We start from the raw sequence: 17,641 nt of genomic DNA, 5'->3' as shown, positions 1-17,641 counted from the left end.
TTATCTCAAGATGTCTTACGGATGAAAACAGAAATGAGCCTTCTCCTCCGTCGTCTTGAGAATCCCACTGCCAGGTAGAGTTTAGGGTTTGCATCCCTACCTGTCAAAGACAGAGAAAAAAAACGAAGAAAGTCTTATTCTCACCATGAAAAAGGTAGTCCCTGAAGTCTCTACAAATCCAGCTCCCTATGACTTTTTATTTTTGGCTTTTTTCACCACTGAGTCTCTAGCCCAAAGCCCTGTGCCTGTCACATGGTAGACCTTTCATATATGTGTGGAATGACAACCTCTCTTGCAGAGGGCTTCCTGTCCAAAAGCTTCATGCATAAATCCCCTGCTTTATAAGTGTGTTATTCACTTTCAAGCTGAGCATGGAATTAGTTTCATTCTACATAACGTATGTACATATTATTATGTAAAGCATATTCTCCCCTTTCTAGAAACAAGTCATTCAGTTCCACCTCCGTGAATACTGCTTAACTAAACTATACAGTTCACCAAAAAAATCCCTCAACGTTAAATTCTACCAGGAAGTTTTCAAGGAACATGTTATTATTTTTTCTCCCTTGTATTCTACTAATTTAGCTTCTCCTTGTTTAGTGTATTAGCTGAGTTTAGATTACTCGTTCAGTTTAGTTCTACTAGATTACTTCCTTTTTTAGAAAAAGTTTTTATTGGAGTATGGTTGATTTACAAGGTTGTGTTGGTTTCAGGTGTACAGCAAAGTGAATCAGTTATATATACACATATATCCACTCTTTTTAGATTCTTTTCCCATATAGGCCATTATGGAGTATTGAGTAGAGTTCCCTGTGCTATACAGTAGGTCCTTATTAGTTATCTATTCTATATATAGTACTGTGTATATGTCAATTCCAATCTCCCAATTTATCCCTCCTCTCCCTCCCTTACCCCCTGGTGACCATAAGTTTATTTTCTACATAAGTTTTGTTTCTTATCTGTTTTGTAGATGAGTTCATTTGTACCCTTTTATTAGATTCCACACCTAAGTGATATCATATATTTGTCCTTCTCTGTCTGACTTACTTCACTCGAGATTACTTCCTTTTATAATCTCTTACCAGCATCCCTTGGGCAAGCAAAGAGCAAGAATTACTCTTCCTGAGTTTCTATTGAGCAACTGAGGACTAGAAAAGGGATTGGACTTATTGCAAATCAGTCATTTGGAGAAACGGGAAGGAAACTCCCCAACTCTGGGCTGCCACCGGGTCTCTGGGGTGACCCCCCAAGCACGTTACTGGTGCTCCTGGTCAGTGGAAGCCAGTGATCATCCACCTTCCAAGGTATCAGTGCCCAACACCTGCTGCTCCCTGCGACCCGCATCCATGAGCCTGCCGGGTGTATCTGTCGTGATGATGGTGGTGATGATGATAACGGTGCTGGAGCTGCCCTCCGCAACGGTGATGAAGAGGCTGAGGTGTGGCCGGGCAAGCGCCCGTAGTGAGCTCTGACGCTTGCCAGGCCCCCAAGGGTCTTCTCCCCGGGTACCACTTCCCAGCGGGGTCCTGCTGGTGAATAGGTCGCAGTGGAAAACCACGCTCTTCTAAGGCGACTTTATTAGCCCTTCAGTCACAATACAGATGTCTGTTTATGGGACCTCACTTTTATGTGGACACCCAGTGGCTCAGTCTGCTGATGACTTTATAGCCTTCCCCGTTCCCCAGACCCACTAGGAGCATCATCATTCTCCTCGTCAGCCAAGCCTAGGGGCCTTTGTTGCAGCCGCATTACCCCTGCCTGCAAAGGCAGCCTCTCAGAAAAGACACCCCAGGAGCCAGACGGTGGCAGGGCTGTGTCTGCCTGCACAGACTTTCGGCCTAACGATGTCCATCATTAACCCTTCTTAGTTTTACCCTAGATTCCTTTGGAGAAAGGCGTTTGAGTTACTCAGGTTGCCACAGTAAATCCCCAGTAATTGATCCTACTGACCCCCAAATAAACCCAAGGGGCCTAAAACTGGGTTCTAACACGGCAAGTCTAAATTTGGGGCTCCCACCAGCAGCCCAAACCCTTTAGAAATGGTCAGCCCATCAGGACCCTAGGTAACGGGTATGTTCTTAGGCCTCAAGAAGTAGGGAATGGGTAGGTCCTTGCAGGCATCCCACTGGCCCTTTGCACTCTGGATAAAGCACTGTCCAAGGTGTCTGGTGCGGAAAGGAAGAGCTGCGACGTCATACTTACTCCTCACCACCTCCACCTCGTACCTTCCAACATGATGTTGCTGAAATGCATCCATGATATCTCTTCATTTTGATTAGATGTTAATCTCTCTTTCTCCTCTCTCCTTCTCTGCTACTCCTCCTTAAAAATACATGCCTCCCGTCAACCTCAGAAAACCTGGGAGATCAGCGAATAAATTATACCATTGTCACTTCGAGTTGAAGTGCAGGCCATTCATTCATTCATTCATCACATGCTCTTATCGAGGGGGCAGAGCATAGTCTGTACAAGGTGCTGGGGAAGGGGATCATGGAGAAGACAGATGAGGTCCTGCCCTCACTGGGCTTACATTCCAGTGAGAGATGCCGCCAAGAAAACAAATGAAATCATTTCAAACTATTAGTGCATCACGATGGGAGGCTCAGGATATGTGGAGTCAATGTGGGGCTATCGGGGAAGAGCGAGAGGGGCCAGCTTCGGGATACTACTGCTTCGCTGGGAGACCCTTAGCAAGAGATGGTGGAAATGACTTCTTCCTCTCTGAACCTCAGTGTTCCACTCTGTCAAATGGGCATCTGGGACACATTGAGAAGGAGACTGTGTAAAACACTTACAGAGGTGAGGCCCTCTCAAGTACTCGAGGGTTGGCTGGGTTTCTTTCACCTGTAGCAGCATCTCCCGGATGAAGTGTTCATTGCAAACCCTCTCTTGTTTGCCTGCAGAAACCAGCTCTCTGCTAAGGAGCAGGCGTGGTAGCCGAGATGGGCTTAGTGGGAAGGACAGGCAGCCCTTTCTACCTCCTCATGTGTGCCATTTTTTCAGGTGCACATTCATTTCTGTTCTCAGCCAAGATGCTTTTGATGGAAGCCTTTGTCTTTTCTTGGTTACATTTGCTTTGATTTTTATAAGAAAACCAGTTTGTGGGCTTCCCTCAAGTATCACTCAACTTTTACTCCTTGAGTTCAAGAGTGTTTACCGTCCCCACAGGCCTGTCTGTGTTTCTCCTCTTATGAATTGGGCTCCTAACTAAGCCATCTCGGATAGAAAGAGATCTGGAATTGAAACCAGCCCCATGTTTAAACTGCTTTCATCTTGCTTCAGATTTTTCCTCCCAGACGTTCAGATTTTTAATCTCCTCAACTCTTGGCAAACATTCATCTTTATCCTCAGAGAGAAGGAAATATTAATAAGAACCGGCAATAGTCCTGCGTGACCAATGAGGAAACTGAGGCAGCAGTGCCAGCTAATTTGAAAGCTTTCATTTTTGGAGTTCCCAGTTTCAAGCTGGGGGAATTGTTCACATTCTTTTATCCTAAATGAGTATCTTAAGAAGTTCACTCAAGAAAGTGACTCGTTTTGGGGAAAAGGGGGAGTGGGTTTATAAGGATGCTGTACTGGACCCATCAAGACTGGCCGAATTCCTCCTGGTGCCCCTACCCCCAAACCTCTGTTTTGGCTTCATAAGAAAGACAGCTCTGTCTACTTATAATTGATGGACACGGTTGTTTCCTTTTTGGGAGAGCTTTCTCCTCTGCACTCTCCCTCCTGCCTGATTTTAAATTCCCAGTTTCCAGACCCAACAGTGCTGGGCTGCACTCTGCGTGAGGTTAGGAACACAGGGGAAGAATGTGTGTGACAGAGCCCCGGCCGGTTGAGTAATGTTTACTCTGTTGGTGGCTGGGACGCTCACTCGAGCTGGCAGCGGTCCACCAGCCAGAGGAACATTCCTGCATTATCAGGGATGGGAGATTGGCTTTGAAATGTCAAGAGTGAAAGGCAGCCCACCAGATTCTGGGTGCAGCTCACAGACCCCAGTGAAAGGGACCCCCAGGCTTCGGGCTCAAAGGCCACGTGAGGTCAAGCTGAGCCTCCCACTGCCCAGGAGACCCCTACCTCCCTCTTTGCTTCTTCCTAAAAAAGCAATTCTGGTCATGCTTTCTGGGCTGACGCTGCTGTTCTGTTTGCCCAGCATTTTCTTTCTCAGGAGAACCCAGTGCTTCTCTAACCTTATTTTATTCATTCATTATTCTGGCTTCCGAGGAAGGGAGATCTGTATGCCCATTTTACAGATAAAAATGCCAAGGCCCAGAAGTTGACTGGCCCAGAATCATCAGAGAGTCAAAGCAGAGAGATGAGAGAGTATGAATTTAAAGTGGCTGGACACTGGTGCCCAGTTGATTTCTGGAGTTGTGGCATTGGGCTCTCAGCTGTTTTTTTTTTTTTTTTTTAGCCGCACCACATGGCTTGCGGGATCTTAGCTCACCAACCAGGGATTGAACCCGGGCCACGGCAGTGAAAGCGCCGAGTCCTAACCGCTGGACAGCCAGGGAACCCCCTCAGCTGTTTTTTTTAAACCATTTTTTAAAACTGAAGTGTAGTTAATTTACAATGTTGTGTTAGTTTCAGGTGTACAGCAAAGTGATTCGGTTATACATATATATTCTTTTTCAGATTCTTTTCCCTTATAGGTTATTACAAAATATTGAGTATAGTTCCCTGTGCTATACAATAGGTCCTTGTTGTTTATCTCTTTTATATATAGTAGTGTGTATTTTTAAAAAATATTTATTTATTTGTTTGGCTGCACCGGGTCTCAGACGCGGCACATGGGATCTTCATTGCCTTGTGCGGGATCTTTAGTTGTGGCACGCTGAACTCTTAGTTGCGGCATGTGGGATCTAGTTCCCTGACCAGGGATCCAACCCGGGCCCCCTGCATTGGAAATGTGGAGTCTTAGCCACTGGACCACCAGGGAAGTCCCATAATAGTGTGTATATGTTAATCCCAAATTCCTAAACTGATATTTGAAGCTCGTAGAGAGCCGGATTAGATACCCAGGGCTCTATGGGGTAGTCCAAGCCCCTGAAGCACAGGTTTATGAAAAGTTTCTGTAGTTAATTACACCCTGGATGGCTCCTCTCTGGGATCCTCCTGGGAGGCAGTTGCTTCCACCTTTGAACACAGGGGCACAGTCAGTCCTATAGAACCCAACATACCCATCATAAAAACCACTGTGCTTTGCAAGGTCACACAATAAAAACCACAGGGCTTATGGGAAAAAAATGGGGTTAAGGGCACAATACTCAAAAGCTTTGTCATTGACACCTTTTAAAAAAGATAAGAATCTAATTAAAACATTAGCAGAGTTTTACACCTGTTAAATGCCTAAAAAATACATAAACACTGTACAACAATAAATATGGCACTTTACCTTGAAAAAGGCCTAAAGTTTGCCCATTGAAGTGAGCATCGGAAGGGCTGCAGCTGGTGAGTTATTGTGAGGTGGGGGACGGATGTGGCTTACGGTACATGCAGTGAACTAATGGTAGCTGGTAGATGTTTGAAGAGTGTGAGAGTGTGTGTGTGTGTGTGTGTGTGTGTGTGTGTGCAGCACAGGGAACTATATTCAATATCCTGGGATAAACCATAATGGAAAAGAATATAAAGAAGAATGTATATATGTGTATAACTGAACCACTTTGCTGTACAGCAGAAACTAACACAATGCTGTAAATCAACTATACTTCAATTTTTTAAAAAACTAAAAAAAAAAAAAGCAATTGTAGTATATTCCTATGTGGCTCCATTCAGCTGGGTGCAGATTTCTGAATCCCTCAAATATGAAATTCATGTTGTACTCAAGTTATTCCCTAATATATCAATAGAATTGGAACCGATCCACACTGTTAATACCAATCTGACCGCAGAACTGACTGTATTTTCTCCTTCTGCCAGAAGGGATGCTCCCTTGTTCTCTGGGGCAAGGATCCTCAAAGCACCTGAGGGCTTATTCCCTCATTCAATGAATATTCACACATCAGCCCCTCTGCTAGGCTCTGAGGATGCACTAGTGAGTAAAAAGCCATCTCTTTAAGAGGGAGAGAGGAGGAAACATATCCTCAGAGCATTTTAGTGCAGGGTGACCAGCTCCTGCTGTAAGAGTCTCTACTGTATGTTAAATACAAAGAATGGAACAGATAACTACCAGGATGAATCAAGGAGAGCTTCACAGAAGAGGTGACATTTAGCCCTTTTAAATGATGGGACATGGAGAAGAAGGGAAGAGCTCTCCAGGCACAGGGAACAGCATAAGCAAAGGCACAAAGGCAGGAGATGGCAGGGTCTGGCTGAGGAGTGGCAGGGCTCTGACATGGCTGTATGGGATGTGGTGACAGATGATACCAATAAGGCAGACTGGAGTCACAACGGCCCAATTCTGCCGTTGAGGTGTTGGGGCTTTTCCAGAAGGCAGTGAGGAGCAGCGTTAGGTTTCCAAAGAGTGCAGTGATGTGGTGCAATTTTGTTCTAGAAAGAAATCCCAGCCTGCAGTAGTGTGAAGAGTGCCCTGGATTGGGTGCTGGTACAGGAAGGCAGCGTATGGAGAGGCTGGCTTCTGGAACCGTAAGCTTCCTTCATGTTTTGTCACTTCTGACCAGTCATGTTGGATAGAAACCAAATGATTTGTCTCTGTCCCACATGCTGCCAGGAGTTCAGAAATGGCATCATCACCCATGATGCCGAGACCTGGGAACAGGTGAGAGTAGACACCTCCTCTCCAAGGCCTCAGGGGTGTCTCTAGATTCCAGCTAAGATGCCTTTGCTGCTGGACATACTTGCTGTGGTTCTTAGGGCTGCTGATAGGATGTGGCCAATTAGTGACTTGAGCCAGGAAGTGAGTGGAAAGTACATGACCACCTTCTGGGCTTGTCATTTCTCCTGCGGGACCTCTGTGGCTATTAGCCTGGCATCTTCAGTCAGTCACTATTAAACCAGAGCCCTCGTCGTATGTTCGTTTTCAGAGCCTGCAATGGTGAAGGGAGAAGGGAAGATGCCATTCCACTTCTTACAGGCTCCCTGCCACAATGCCTAGCACAGGATAGGTGCTCAATGAAGTTTTGTGAACTCAGCCTTCCTAAAAATGTCTTTTAAACAAAGACAATCCCCAAATAGGAGGAACAGATGTGTCTCGAGTAACTGCTGTGTGCCAAGCGTGGCCTGAGTAATTTCACGCCCATAACTCATCCAATGACCAAAGGGATGGAAATCATTAACAATAAAGAAACTGAAGCTCAGGGAGGTTAAGTAATTCCCCCAAGGTCACACAGCTATTATGTGGTAGAGCCAGGATTTAAACCCATGTCACCTGGCACCAGAGCTTATTCTACTTTGGTTCTCCTTTCAAGCGCTCTTCTGAGTTTGTGAAATACACAAGGACCTGGCCTCTCCTTCCTCTAACGAGAACACCGATTTCTGGTCTCGCCGGCAGAGATCTTGTGATACACCCTCCACCTCCGCACCCCCTTTTAAGGCGGCTGGCTGATTACAGCCACCCTCTCAGGAGCCTGAGTGATTGCCAAATTCCTGGTGAGAGGAGTGTCAGTGGGAAAAGCTACAGGTGCACCTGCAGCGGATGAGCAGCCTCGTGCCCAGCTCTCACCACACTCTGGTGAGAATAGTGTGGTGATGATAGCCCCCTCCCCACTCTCAAGCACTCCTCTGACTGAGAGCTGAGGGAGCTAGAGCTCACCCAATACACTGATGGCCGAGCTGAGTTCAAAACAGGGATCCCAGACACTATCTCTCAACCAGAGGTCCTTAAAGGGAGGTGCAGAGGTCTCGGCCCATCTGTCTTTGAAGAGAGCAGCTCCATCATTATATTTCTCATATAATGAAGTTCCACTGGGGGAGAAAACAAGGTTTACAAAGCACAGCAGCCTTGGGCTATGCTGCCGAGATTCTAACAAATGGCTCCTGCCTCCCTCCTGCCAGGCTCCCTTGTGAAGAAGGCTTTTGTTTCCTGCGGATATCTTTGGTTAATTATTTTTAAATAAATAATTATGTAGCCTGAGGTAGGGGAGAAGTCTCCCCACGACCCATATTCGATCACCAGAGGACTGGCCCTCTTCCTTCAGCCAAATTAAATAGGCGAAAACGAGCGTCTGTTTGACTTGAGACTGAATCAATGATGGGGACAAGCTGGGAGGTGAAAACACACCTGACTCCCAGCGTTATCACTGCTCTCTCAGGAGCAGAGCATCTTGGGGAGGTAAATAGCTGGTCAGGGAGTCAGAGGAAGCAGGAGAAAAACAGGGTGAAGTCCAGTTTCTCCAAAAGGAGAGAACAAGAGGGCCAGGGGCCAGGCCTCCCTCCCAAGTTGCTTCCAGGACAAAGCATCAGTGGTTACAGCAGAGCTGGATTCTTTGGAAATGATTCTCCGTGGAAAGGTAATTCCATCCAGTACTTGGAACCTACTGTTCATTGTCCAGAATTCTAGAGTCTTAGGGCAAATATCTTGGGCTCCATCCCTACACCAGCTCCCTTCCTGCAGCATCCCTAGCCGTGTTTGCCATTTATTTGGCATTCTGCTGAGAGCTTTATAGATGTTATCTCTAATCCAAACTAGCCCTATTAAGGAAGCGTCCTCTTCACTTTATGAGAGGAAACAGCCACAGAGGGAGAGAGTGATTTTTCCCAAGATCACGCATCTGTTAAGAGCAAAGTCAGGATTGGAACCCTTGTTTGTCCAGCTCCAGAGCACACAATCTTCCCGTTAGCCCTCCTTGTTAGAAGGTCCTTCGTTTAATTGATCTGAAATCCGTCTCCCCCTTTTCTACTGGACCCAGCTGCCTTCTGAGCTCACAAGTTCCAGATCTCTCTTCTCCTAAATAAGCATCTTGCTGGGAACCCGGTGGCAAATATGAGTGGAGAAAAAGGACCTAATTTAACCCAACGGGATGGAGTAGAGGGTGGTAAAGAGGAGACCTAGGGGCTACAGGTAGGTGCAGAGGAAGACAGACAGGACTGGGCAGGCGGTGTGGGCTTGGAGACGTGGAAGTCTTTCTTCCTGTTAGCTTCATAGTTCCTGTTCACCACCACCACCAAAATATAGTGCTCCAGACCTATAACTACCAAACTCCAGTGCTGGCCCTCTGCCAACACCCCCACCCCCAGCAGCCCCTTGAATCAAAGGATGGGGAAACAACCAATAGAAGAAGCCCACAGAGCATGCATCAAGCCACTTCGTAGTCAAACAAGTTGCTCCTGAAGGTTAGAACCCTGCCCTAGCATTTGTTTGTTTTCTCCCCAGCCCTCTTAAGCTCTAGGTCATATCAGCCTTGGGGAACGTCCTTTGCACAATTCAAGGAAAACCAGCTTGGATCTCCTCTTGGCAAGCTTTGTCTTCGTGATTAAGAGGCTGCTGGTTAGGGCAGCTTGCCTGGCTCCCGGGGGTGCGGAGGGGGACTTCTGTAGGCTCCTCGAGCAGGTGGGGCTCCAGGTGGGGCAGGGGGCAAGCGGACCAACAGAACTCGGGTACTTGATACAGTGGTGTTTGATCCTGGGGACCTGGGCAAAAGGGAAAACGAAGGAGAAGCTGGCCCTCCTCTCCAAATAATTCCATGCCTAAGGCATTTGGTCTCCATCCCTTGCAGGTAGGAACAGGGTCCCCCGAACCTTTCTGTCCAATCCAAAGCATAAACCAGAACACTGTCTTTCTCAGCTTTGAGCTGAGGGTGAGATGCCCCAGCTACCCCTGGCTTCGTCTTTGGCTGTTTCACGGGCACATCAAGCAGGACTTGGACTCCGCACACTGGGCCCAGGTTCTCTTCCCCCTTCAGCTCCCTTCAGCCGCCTGGTCTCTGCCCAGCACTGTCCCTTTCCTGAGCACAGACCTGCGCTTTGGTTCCCGAGCGAGAGGGAGGGTCAGAGCAGTGACGTTGTACACATGCTTGGTTCTCCCCTCCCTTGCAGACCAAACTGCAGTGGTTTACTAGGCATCCACCTCCTGCCTGTGCATGCTGCCTGCCCCACCTCCCAGCAGACACGCCTTCCCCTGGGCCCTGGAAGTCAGCCAAATGGGACCCCACCAAAGGAATGTGAGTTCCAGAACCAAAGACTCCTAGCTTCAGCCCCATCCTGACCCTGCTCCGCCTGTGTCCCCCTGGCCTCTTGGGCTTGGCCCAAATGGTGGTGCACAGAGTCTGGTGCATTTTGTTGTGGCCCTTATAATGGTCGCTGGGCCAGTCCCTCTCTGTAAAATCCATCAACTCATGCTTTGAAGCCTTACTTGGCCAAGCGATGCCAGGGAAACATTTCTAGAAGGCATTTTGAAGAACAAAAGAAATATGCCAGCCAGAAAGAGAAGCCCCTAAATCCTAAACGAACTATGCTGAAGCAACAAGAGTCAGAATCCATTCATTTGTTCATTCGTTCGTTCATTCATTTGACAGATACTTATTGAGTGGCTACCGAGGGAATACAGCAATGAACAAAACAAAACAGATAAAAACATCCTGCCCTCATGGAGATTACATTCTAGAATTCAAGCAGAGGCCATGCAACCTCTACCCTAGAGAAAGACAGCGGATAGAAGGCAGCTTTTCTTCCTTGTCATCCACCCTAGAAAGCAAGCGTTCTCGGGTCAGGTGGCACTAATATTCGCTGTTGGGTCTGCCTTGTTTTGCAGGAGTGCGCTACAGCCAGCAGGGAAACAATGAGGTCACTTCCTCCTCAACAATCAGTCACCATGGCAACAGCGCCATGGTGACTAGCCAGTCTGTTTTACAGCAAGTCTCTCCAGCCAGCCTGGACCCGGGCCACAATCTCCTCTCACCTGATGGTAAAATGGTGAGTACACCTGGGCCATTGTAGCTCTGGAGCTGATAAGATAAGAGGCAAAACAAACACAACTTCTCACAAGGCCTGCCTCAAACAATGAACCATTGTAGCCTCACAGGGGAAAATGGGGGCTGTCCAGAGTTGGAACGGAAAGGTAGAACCGGTGACCCAGCCTTTGGCGGGTGGAAGAGGTGTTCGGTTTGAACCCAGCCAATAAATCTGACAGAGCCCTGCTCTCGTTTTATTGATTGAATGCCTCATAAAGGAGCAAAGCGGGTGGGACACTGTTTGTTTTGGGGCTGCCAGTGACATTTGAGTTGATAAAATGCTCATTCATCCCCCCCAACCCAGGGCCTCCAAAGCCAGTTTTTTAACCCAGAGAGCACCTCACTTTGAAACAAGCCCCCTCTTCCTCTTCACACGCCCCTGGTCCTGGCAAGGAGGGTAGTTAAGTCAGGATTGAGTGGATGGCGAGAGGTGGGGAAGCTTCTGGCACGGGGGTTTTGAAGGACACTGGACGGCAGTGAAGATCACAGCACAAAATGGCAGGTGGGGTGGGGCGGTGCTTACAGGGTGAGTGGGAAACACCAACTTTGAAGTTACAGTGACCCGGGTTCAAATCCCAGCTCGGCACTTAATAGCTGTGTAGCCTTGGGCAGGTTCTAGCTCTTTCTTTCTCATCTATAAAAAGTAATAACACTAGGTTGTTGGCGGAACAAAGGTGATAACACGAGAGGCACGGTGTTGGGGACGGTAAATATTCAATGAACGACAACGCGGTTGTTGTTAGGTGAATGTCAGTATTATTCTCCCTAAATGAAGTTGTCTATACCCATAACCACAGCCCAGCCCCAGATGTCAGTTGAGCAGCCCCGCCCGGTGAGGAATAGACTAGTTGATGTTGAATTTTCGACGTTCTAATCCTCAAGCAACACAAGTGCTGCAGGGGAGGGCGGCTTCCAAGAGAACACAGCATGACGACACTAGGAAGGGTAGAACGTGGAAAACTTGATTCTTTGGGTCATGCTCTGTGTTTCACAGGAGGGAGGAGCCATGGGTTCCTGGCTTCCAAGCTCAAGGTGGAGCCGTATGCCTTCCTTCAAGGTGTCTGACCTAGAGGCGGGGGTGGGGGGTGGGGGGGGGGGGGGGGGGTGGCGGGCAGGGAGCCGATGCCATTCTAGACCTTGACGTGTGTGCCGTGTAGGCAACACAGGAATGGTGAGTCACAGGTGACTGAGTCCCCAGCTCCCTGGAGGAAAAAACAAAGTGTAATATCCGAGGGGAGTGCCAGGCCTGGCCAACTCTAGTTTGGGGACTTGAGCTGATCGCTCCCTGGTAGTGATCTCTGCAAAAGGAAACGAAAGATGCTCCTAGGGGAGCCCTTTTGCAGCCCCCTTGCCCACCTCTCATCCCTTAAGCTTCTTCTTTGGCTGCCTTGTGAGACCCAAATAAGTTAAAGGATTGCCCAGACTTCCCTGGAGGAGCGGGGCGGGGCTTGCGGGAGAGATCTTGGCTTCCCAGCGGAGGAAACAGGTCTCCTCTCCTATTGCTTGAAGGTCCTTGGGGTTTCCCTGTGAGCCCTCCCGCCCTTCCTCCTAACAAGCAAACTGCCTCACCGAGGCCGGGGCGCTCCAAAGGCAGCCGCAGGAGACGCTTTTTTCTTCCTCTTCTGCTCGGCAGCGCCCTAATGAGCAGTATGTTATTGGATTGATGATTGACCAAGACAGCACACCTCAACGTTAGCAAACACCTGGAAGCTTGTTTGCAGGGACCAGCTTTTCTCTAGTTTCCAACACCCTGGCTCATATGTTATGTCACTATCACTGGATGCCCAAATTCAAGAGTCTGTTTTCGGTTAATATATAACAAGCCCATCACAGATCCTGGTCCACCAAAGACAGGAGTGGAGTATGGTTTAAAATAACGCAGCAAGGGAACTAGTGTGTCCACGTCTTGGGTTCTGTTGTTTATCAGCCATAGGATGGACGTTGCTTAACTTCAGTTTCCTCATCTGGAAAATGGGGGATAACAACGCCTGCATCACCAGGGTGGTGTAAGGCTTGCCTGTAACTCTGCTGTTTTGGGGATAAGACCCATCCAGGGAATGACAGTCTCCGTGTGCTGACCTGTGGTAGGATGTGCATTTGAAATCTTCCCACAGGGATTGGTTTTGGAAATAATGGTGATCCATTTGAGCTTTCTTTTGTTCTATTTGGCCCCCACCCCATGCCCAAATGGCATGCGTCCACAAAGAGCTGGCCAGGTTTCAGATTGCAGTCTGTGTCTGTTGAACCTTGTGTTTTAGAAAAGCACATGCTGGATACTTCCACAGTATCAAAGTAGCAGAGCTTAATAGTGCAAAGCTCAGGCCTGGAGGCAGATCGCCTGCTCTTCATGGCCACTGTACCACTTGGGCACATTTCTTAACTTCTCCAAACTTCCGTCGTCTTGTCTGCCAAGGAGAGTTAATAGTACCAACCTTGTAGATGGTAGGTATGTGAAGCACGAAGCAAAGGACTGTAAAAGGCAGCGTTGATACCATTCAAACTCTCTGGATTATCCTGTGAGGATCATGACGGATATTCTTGGCAGCTCCCTGACTTCCATCAGTCCTGAAGGCAAAGAGAAGATGATGGTTGCATTTTAGAGTGGGAAGGAGCTTGACCAAGGTGCCCCCCAAAATAGTAAGTGGATGGGATTTAAAGCCCAGCAGCACTGGGTTTGAATCCTGGCTTCCTCGCTTACTAGTCAGGTGACACAGAGCTGCTCTCTCAACTCTTCTGAGGCTCACTTTCTTTCTCTTTTTTTAAAAATTTTTATTGAAATATAGTTGATTTACAATGTTGTGTTAGTTTCAGATGTACAGCAAAGTGATTCAGTTATACATATATAAATATATATATATATTTTTTCACATTCTCTTCCATTGTAGGTTATTACAAGACATTGAGAAAGGTTCAGTTTCTTAATCTGTACTATAGAGCAATAATCATAACGCCTTCCCTATGTGTGCCATTAACTATTGAGAACAATCAGTGAAAGCACTTTACAAGCGCGAAAGCCATACACATTTAAATTGTTTTTATCATTAGCACCCACCTTTCTCTTTCACCGTTAAAACCAGACATTGAAATGGCAGATTACTGTCACTCCATTGACTTTCTCCAAAGGACTGCATTACTCAGGGCAAGTCTGAAGGCAGGTCACTGATTTTTTTTTTTTTTTTTTTTTAATGACTCTGACATTTTGAAAAACAAGTCCAGCAAACAAGCTGGTTCTCTCTTGTTTGATGTGGTCAGAATTCCTTCTTGGTCATGTGACCCCTAACTCATGTCTTGATGCTCATTTTAAAAACACAAACAAACCTGTTTGGTTTTTTCTTTCTTTCTTTTTCAAATTCACCTTGGAAGCTATGGGGTTGATCAGAAGGGCAGGCAAGAGAGAGTGTCTTCCCCCCTGGGTGCTGGTGTGAGACCTATAGTCTAAGGAGCTCTGGGTCACAAGGGAAGGAAGAAGGAGAGGGCGACTCAAACATCCGATGTATGTATCCCAACCCTAACCCACCTGTCAGCATTCCTGATGCCATCAAGAATGTCTGAGTTATTTCAGAGTGAGCGGGGACAGTCCTTTCTTAGTAATACTTTTAAATATTATTTTAAAACTATAAATAGTAAGCTACTTTATCATGAATAAAAGTTTGTTGTGTGTATGTGTGTTTTGTGTGTGTGTGTGTATGTGTGTGTAAAACTGAGAACTCCTTATAATTAATGGGGAAACATTGGAAGCATTTCTGATAATACAGAATCAAAGTAAGTACATCTATTACCTCTGTTACTGGTTAATACTACTGGGAAGATTCTAACCAATGCAATATGACATGTAGACGTATTAGCACCAGCAAGGAAGAGACCCAATTAGCATTATAGGCCTGTGATGCCGTTATATATACACTTGGGAAAATGAAGAAAATCAATAAGGAAAAGACACTATTAGGAATAAATAGAAGGACTCAGAGTGGCCTTGGACAAAAATACACACAAGTCAGTAGGTTTCTCTTACTAATCTGTCATTAAAATATAATGGTGAAACAGAGTAGGGGTACCTGGAGCCAAGCCTCATTTAGTAGCTTTGTCATTACAATAGTAGCCTCCTGCCAAAAAAAAAAAAATTTTTTTTTTAATGTATAGTAGAGATTTGGGAAAAGTAGAGAAGCCCAATAATGGCTGATCTCCCCCAGAAAAACCTTAGTAATAATTATCGGGTAAAAGTCCTCTGTAAAAAGTAAGAACTTGAATTTTAGAGTCAGACAGACGTGGGCTTGAATACGAGAGTTACCATTTACTAGTTGTCGGATCTCGGGCAATATGCACAACTGCTCTGAGCCTCAGTTTTGTTACCCGTGAAGTGGAAATGGCGGAAGTATCTGCCTCGTGGCTCGAGTGAGGTTTGTGAGTTAATGCATGAGCAGTGCTTCCTAGAACCTGTGCTCAGTGAAAGCTTCCCTGTGCTCCTGCCTGGGCCCTAATCTGCTACGCTAGGGAATCCCAGGGCATTTCTTCAGCTACTATTTTTAGCCATCACATGTCTTTAGCACCAATAATATAGAGGGCATAGAGCAGAACAGAGGATACTTTCAACATGAGCCAGAGACGATCATATAATACACATGGGCTGAGGAATCTCTAAGGCAAGCTAGTGATGCAAAGGTAGTCAACAAACAGAGGCACATGAGGGAAGGGATTATGGTCAATATTACTTACCACTCCATCCTCTGTACCTAGAATGGTGCCTATCCCTCACTTGGTGCTTAATAATTGTTCCTGAATGGATGAATGAATGAATGAACCAGTGAATTAGCCGTGCCAAGGAATTGCTGAGCCACGTCATTTTGGACACTGCTCTTTGCAACCCTGATTCTACTCATGCTGCTCTTGTTTTTTTTCTCTCCAGCAGATCTCAGTCTCAGGAGGAGGTTTGCCCCCGGTCAGCACCTTGACGAATATCCACAGCCTGTCCCACCACAATCCCCAGCAATCTCAAAACCTCATCATGACCCCCCTCTCTGGAGTCATGGCCATTGCACAAAGTAAGCTCTGTTCTTGGTCAGAAAACTTGGGGGCAGGGAGAAGCAGCATGGGAAATGAGTCAACCTGATTTTAAAAAAACAAAAACAGAAGAACTAAAGAAGATCCCCTTAAAACTCACCCAACACTTGTAGGTTTGATTCAACTCGTTTCGTTCCTTATTTCTCTCCTCAACAAGATTTGGATTGTTTAGCCTAAAATAAGAGAAAATTATGGAACGGAGTTGAATCTTGGTCACAGCTCACCAGCTGTACATTGTGGGTCAAATCATTGAAGCTTTATGAGGGTCAGTCTTCTCATCTGTAAAATGGGTTGGCAATCCAATGACCGTGTGTGTAGACATGCCTGTAAATTGATAAAGCATGAGTATGTATAATATTGTAGCTTATACTTTTGTCTGGTGTTCATTCCTATCCCTAAGTATGTGGTGGATTTTCCAGGAGGTTGGGTCGTGTTGATGTTTCTTTGTGTTGGCCAAGATGGAGCAAGACATGAGGGGCTTCCTTCTTAAAGGGGAATTTTGTGTGGTCGAACGAGACCTCCTTGGCCCACGGTGAAAACATACTGAGAAGGGACTCTGCAGGAAACTGTCACAGCATCTCTGAGCCTTGACAGATTTAAGGAGAAATAGGTTGTGTATGCCCAGGACTGAAGACAGGGAGAGGGGTCAGGTCCTTCCAGCCCCAGCAGCTCGCATCCCACAGAGAGTCCGTCCCCGTCCATCACAGATGGGCCATTTCAGGGCACAGGAAGGCTGACACGGCTGTGCCAGTGGATGTCTCTCGCAGAGTAATAATGTTGATGTGTATTCAGCATATTTCAGCCTTACGGTAACAGCTCCGGCCAAGTCTTCCTTGTGACCCAGGGAAGCATCCCTGAGAAGTCTCGGGAAAGATCTAAGGGCAGTACATTGCTTATCTTTCTTTCACCCTGGGGATCGCCTCTCTTCCTAAACCATCTCTAGTCAGGGTAGCAACTCAGATCACTTCTGAAGAGAAGGACTTGTGCTCTCCTTGAGGGCAAAACAGGGCTAGGCCCCTAGGAGACACAGGAGTTTACTGAATGAATCAGTGTGGCGCTCTCTGTCCTCAGCAACTGGGAGATTGATGCCCTCCCCACTGAGTTCTGTAAAGCCAAGTGGGAAAGGAGAAGCCTTTAGAGGACTCACAAAATAAAGTATTTAAAATTTGCTGCCTTTTCACGGGGCCCTCTCCAGCAATATGGTAACCACGCTAACACCAGGGTTTGAGAATGAGATAGGATAACTGAAACCAGCTTGCTTACCTTCTAGAAGATTTGAAAAGGCCTACGGATAAGATATCCCACCTATATTTTTACAACCAAAATGATACACAAACTGTCCCACTTACCTTCTCTCTTCACACGTCCAGCTTTGGCTGACACACACAGTTATATATTTTCTTAGGCACTATCTGAATTAAAACTTTCCCTGGAGCTATTACATATTTTTCTGTTTTGTTCCTCCTAATTTTTCTCACCCATACTTCTCTACCTTCTTACAATAATCTCCTACTGCAGACAGCCAACACCAGAGTACGTTGACCTTAGAAGGGCGTGTGTGTGTGTGTGTGTGTGTGTGTGTGTGTGTGTGTGTGTGTACTTGAAGCATGATGAGGGTCACCAGAAAACGTGGCTGAGATGCAGTGGTCCTACCCCATGGAGTGTCAGGATGAAGAATCAGTTACGAGTCCAAGCTTGTACTGCTCTCCACACGACAGGCCAATAAACCGAGAGATGAG

The 17,641-nt window shown here is 46.7% G+C and overlaps 1 protein-coding gene across 7 annotated transcripts in view; it reads left to right on the top strand.

The window, feature by feature from the left end:
* HNF1B (HNF1 homeobox B) overlaps positions 1-17,641 on the top strand; it is a 52,882-nt gene that overhangs the window by 20,802 nt on the left and 14,439 nt on the right. For 4 of the 7 annotated variants that reach the window (XM_029211303.1, XM_029211299.1, XM_029211301.1 and 1 more), the window contains 2 exons: positions 10,646-10,806; positions 15,748-15,883. In XM_029211303.1, coding sequence (XP_029067136.1) covers positions 10,646-10,806; positions 15,748-15,883 — 297 coding nt within the window. The remainder of the gene's footprint in view (positions 1-10,645; positions 10,807-15,747; positions 15,884-17,641) is intronic. The other 3 variants (XM_029211305.1, XM_029211302.1, XM_029211300.1) reach the window with 1 other exon arrangement.

Source organism: Monodon monoceros, unplaced genomic scaffold (genome assembly GCF_005190385.1).
Source record: "Monodon monoceros isolate NGI ecotype Baffin Bay Population unplaced genomic scaffold, NGI_Narwhal_1 Super_Scaffold_9, whole genome shotgun sequence".
NCBI lineage: Eukaryota > Metazoa > Chordata > Mammalia > Artiodactyla > Monodontidae > Monodon > Monodon monoceros.
Note: the sequence above shows the minus strand (reverse complement) of the source record. Positions and strands in the feature narration are given on the sequence as shown.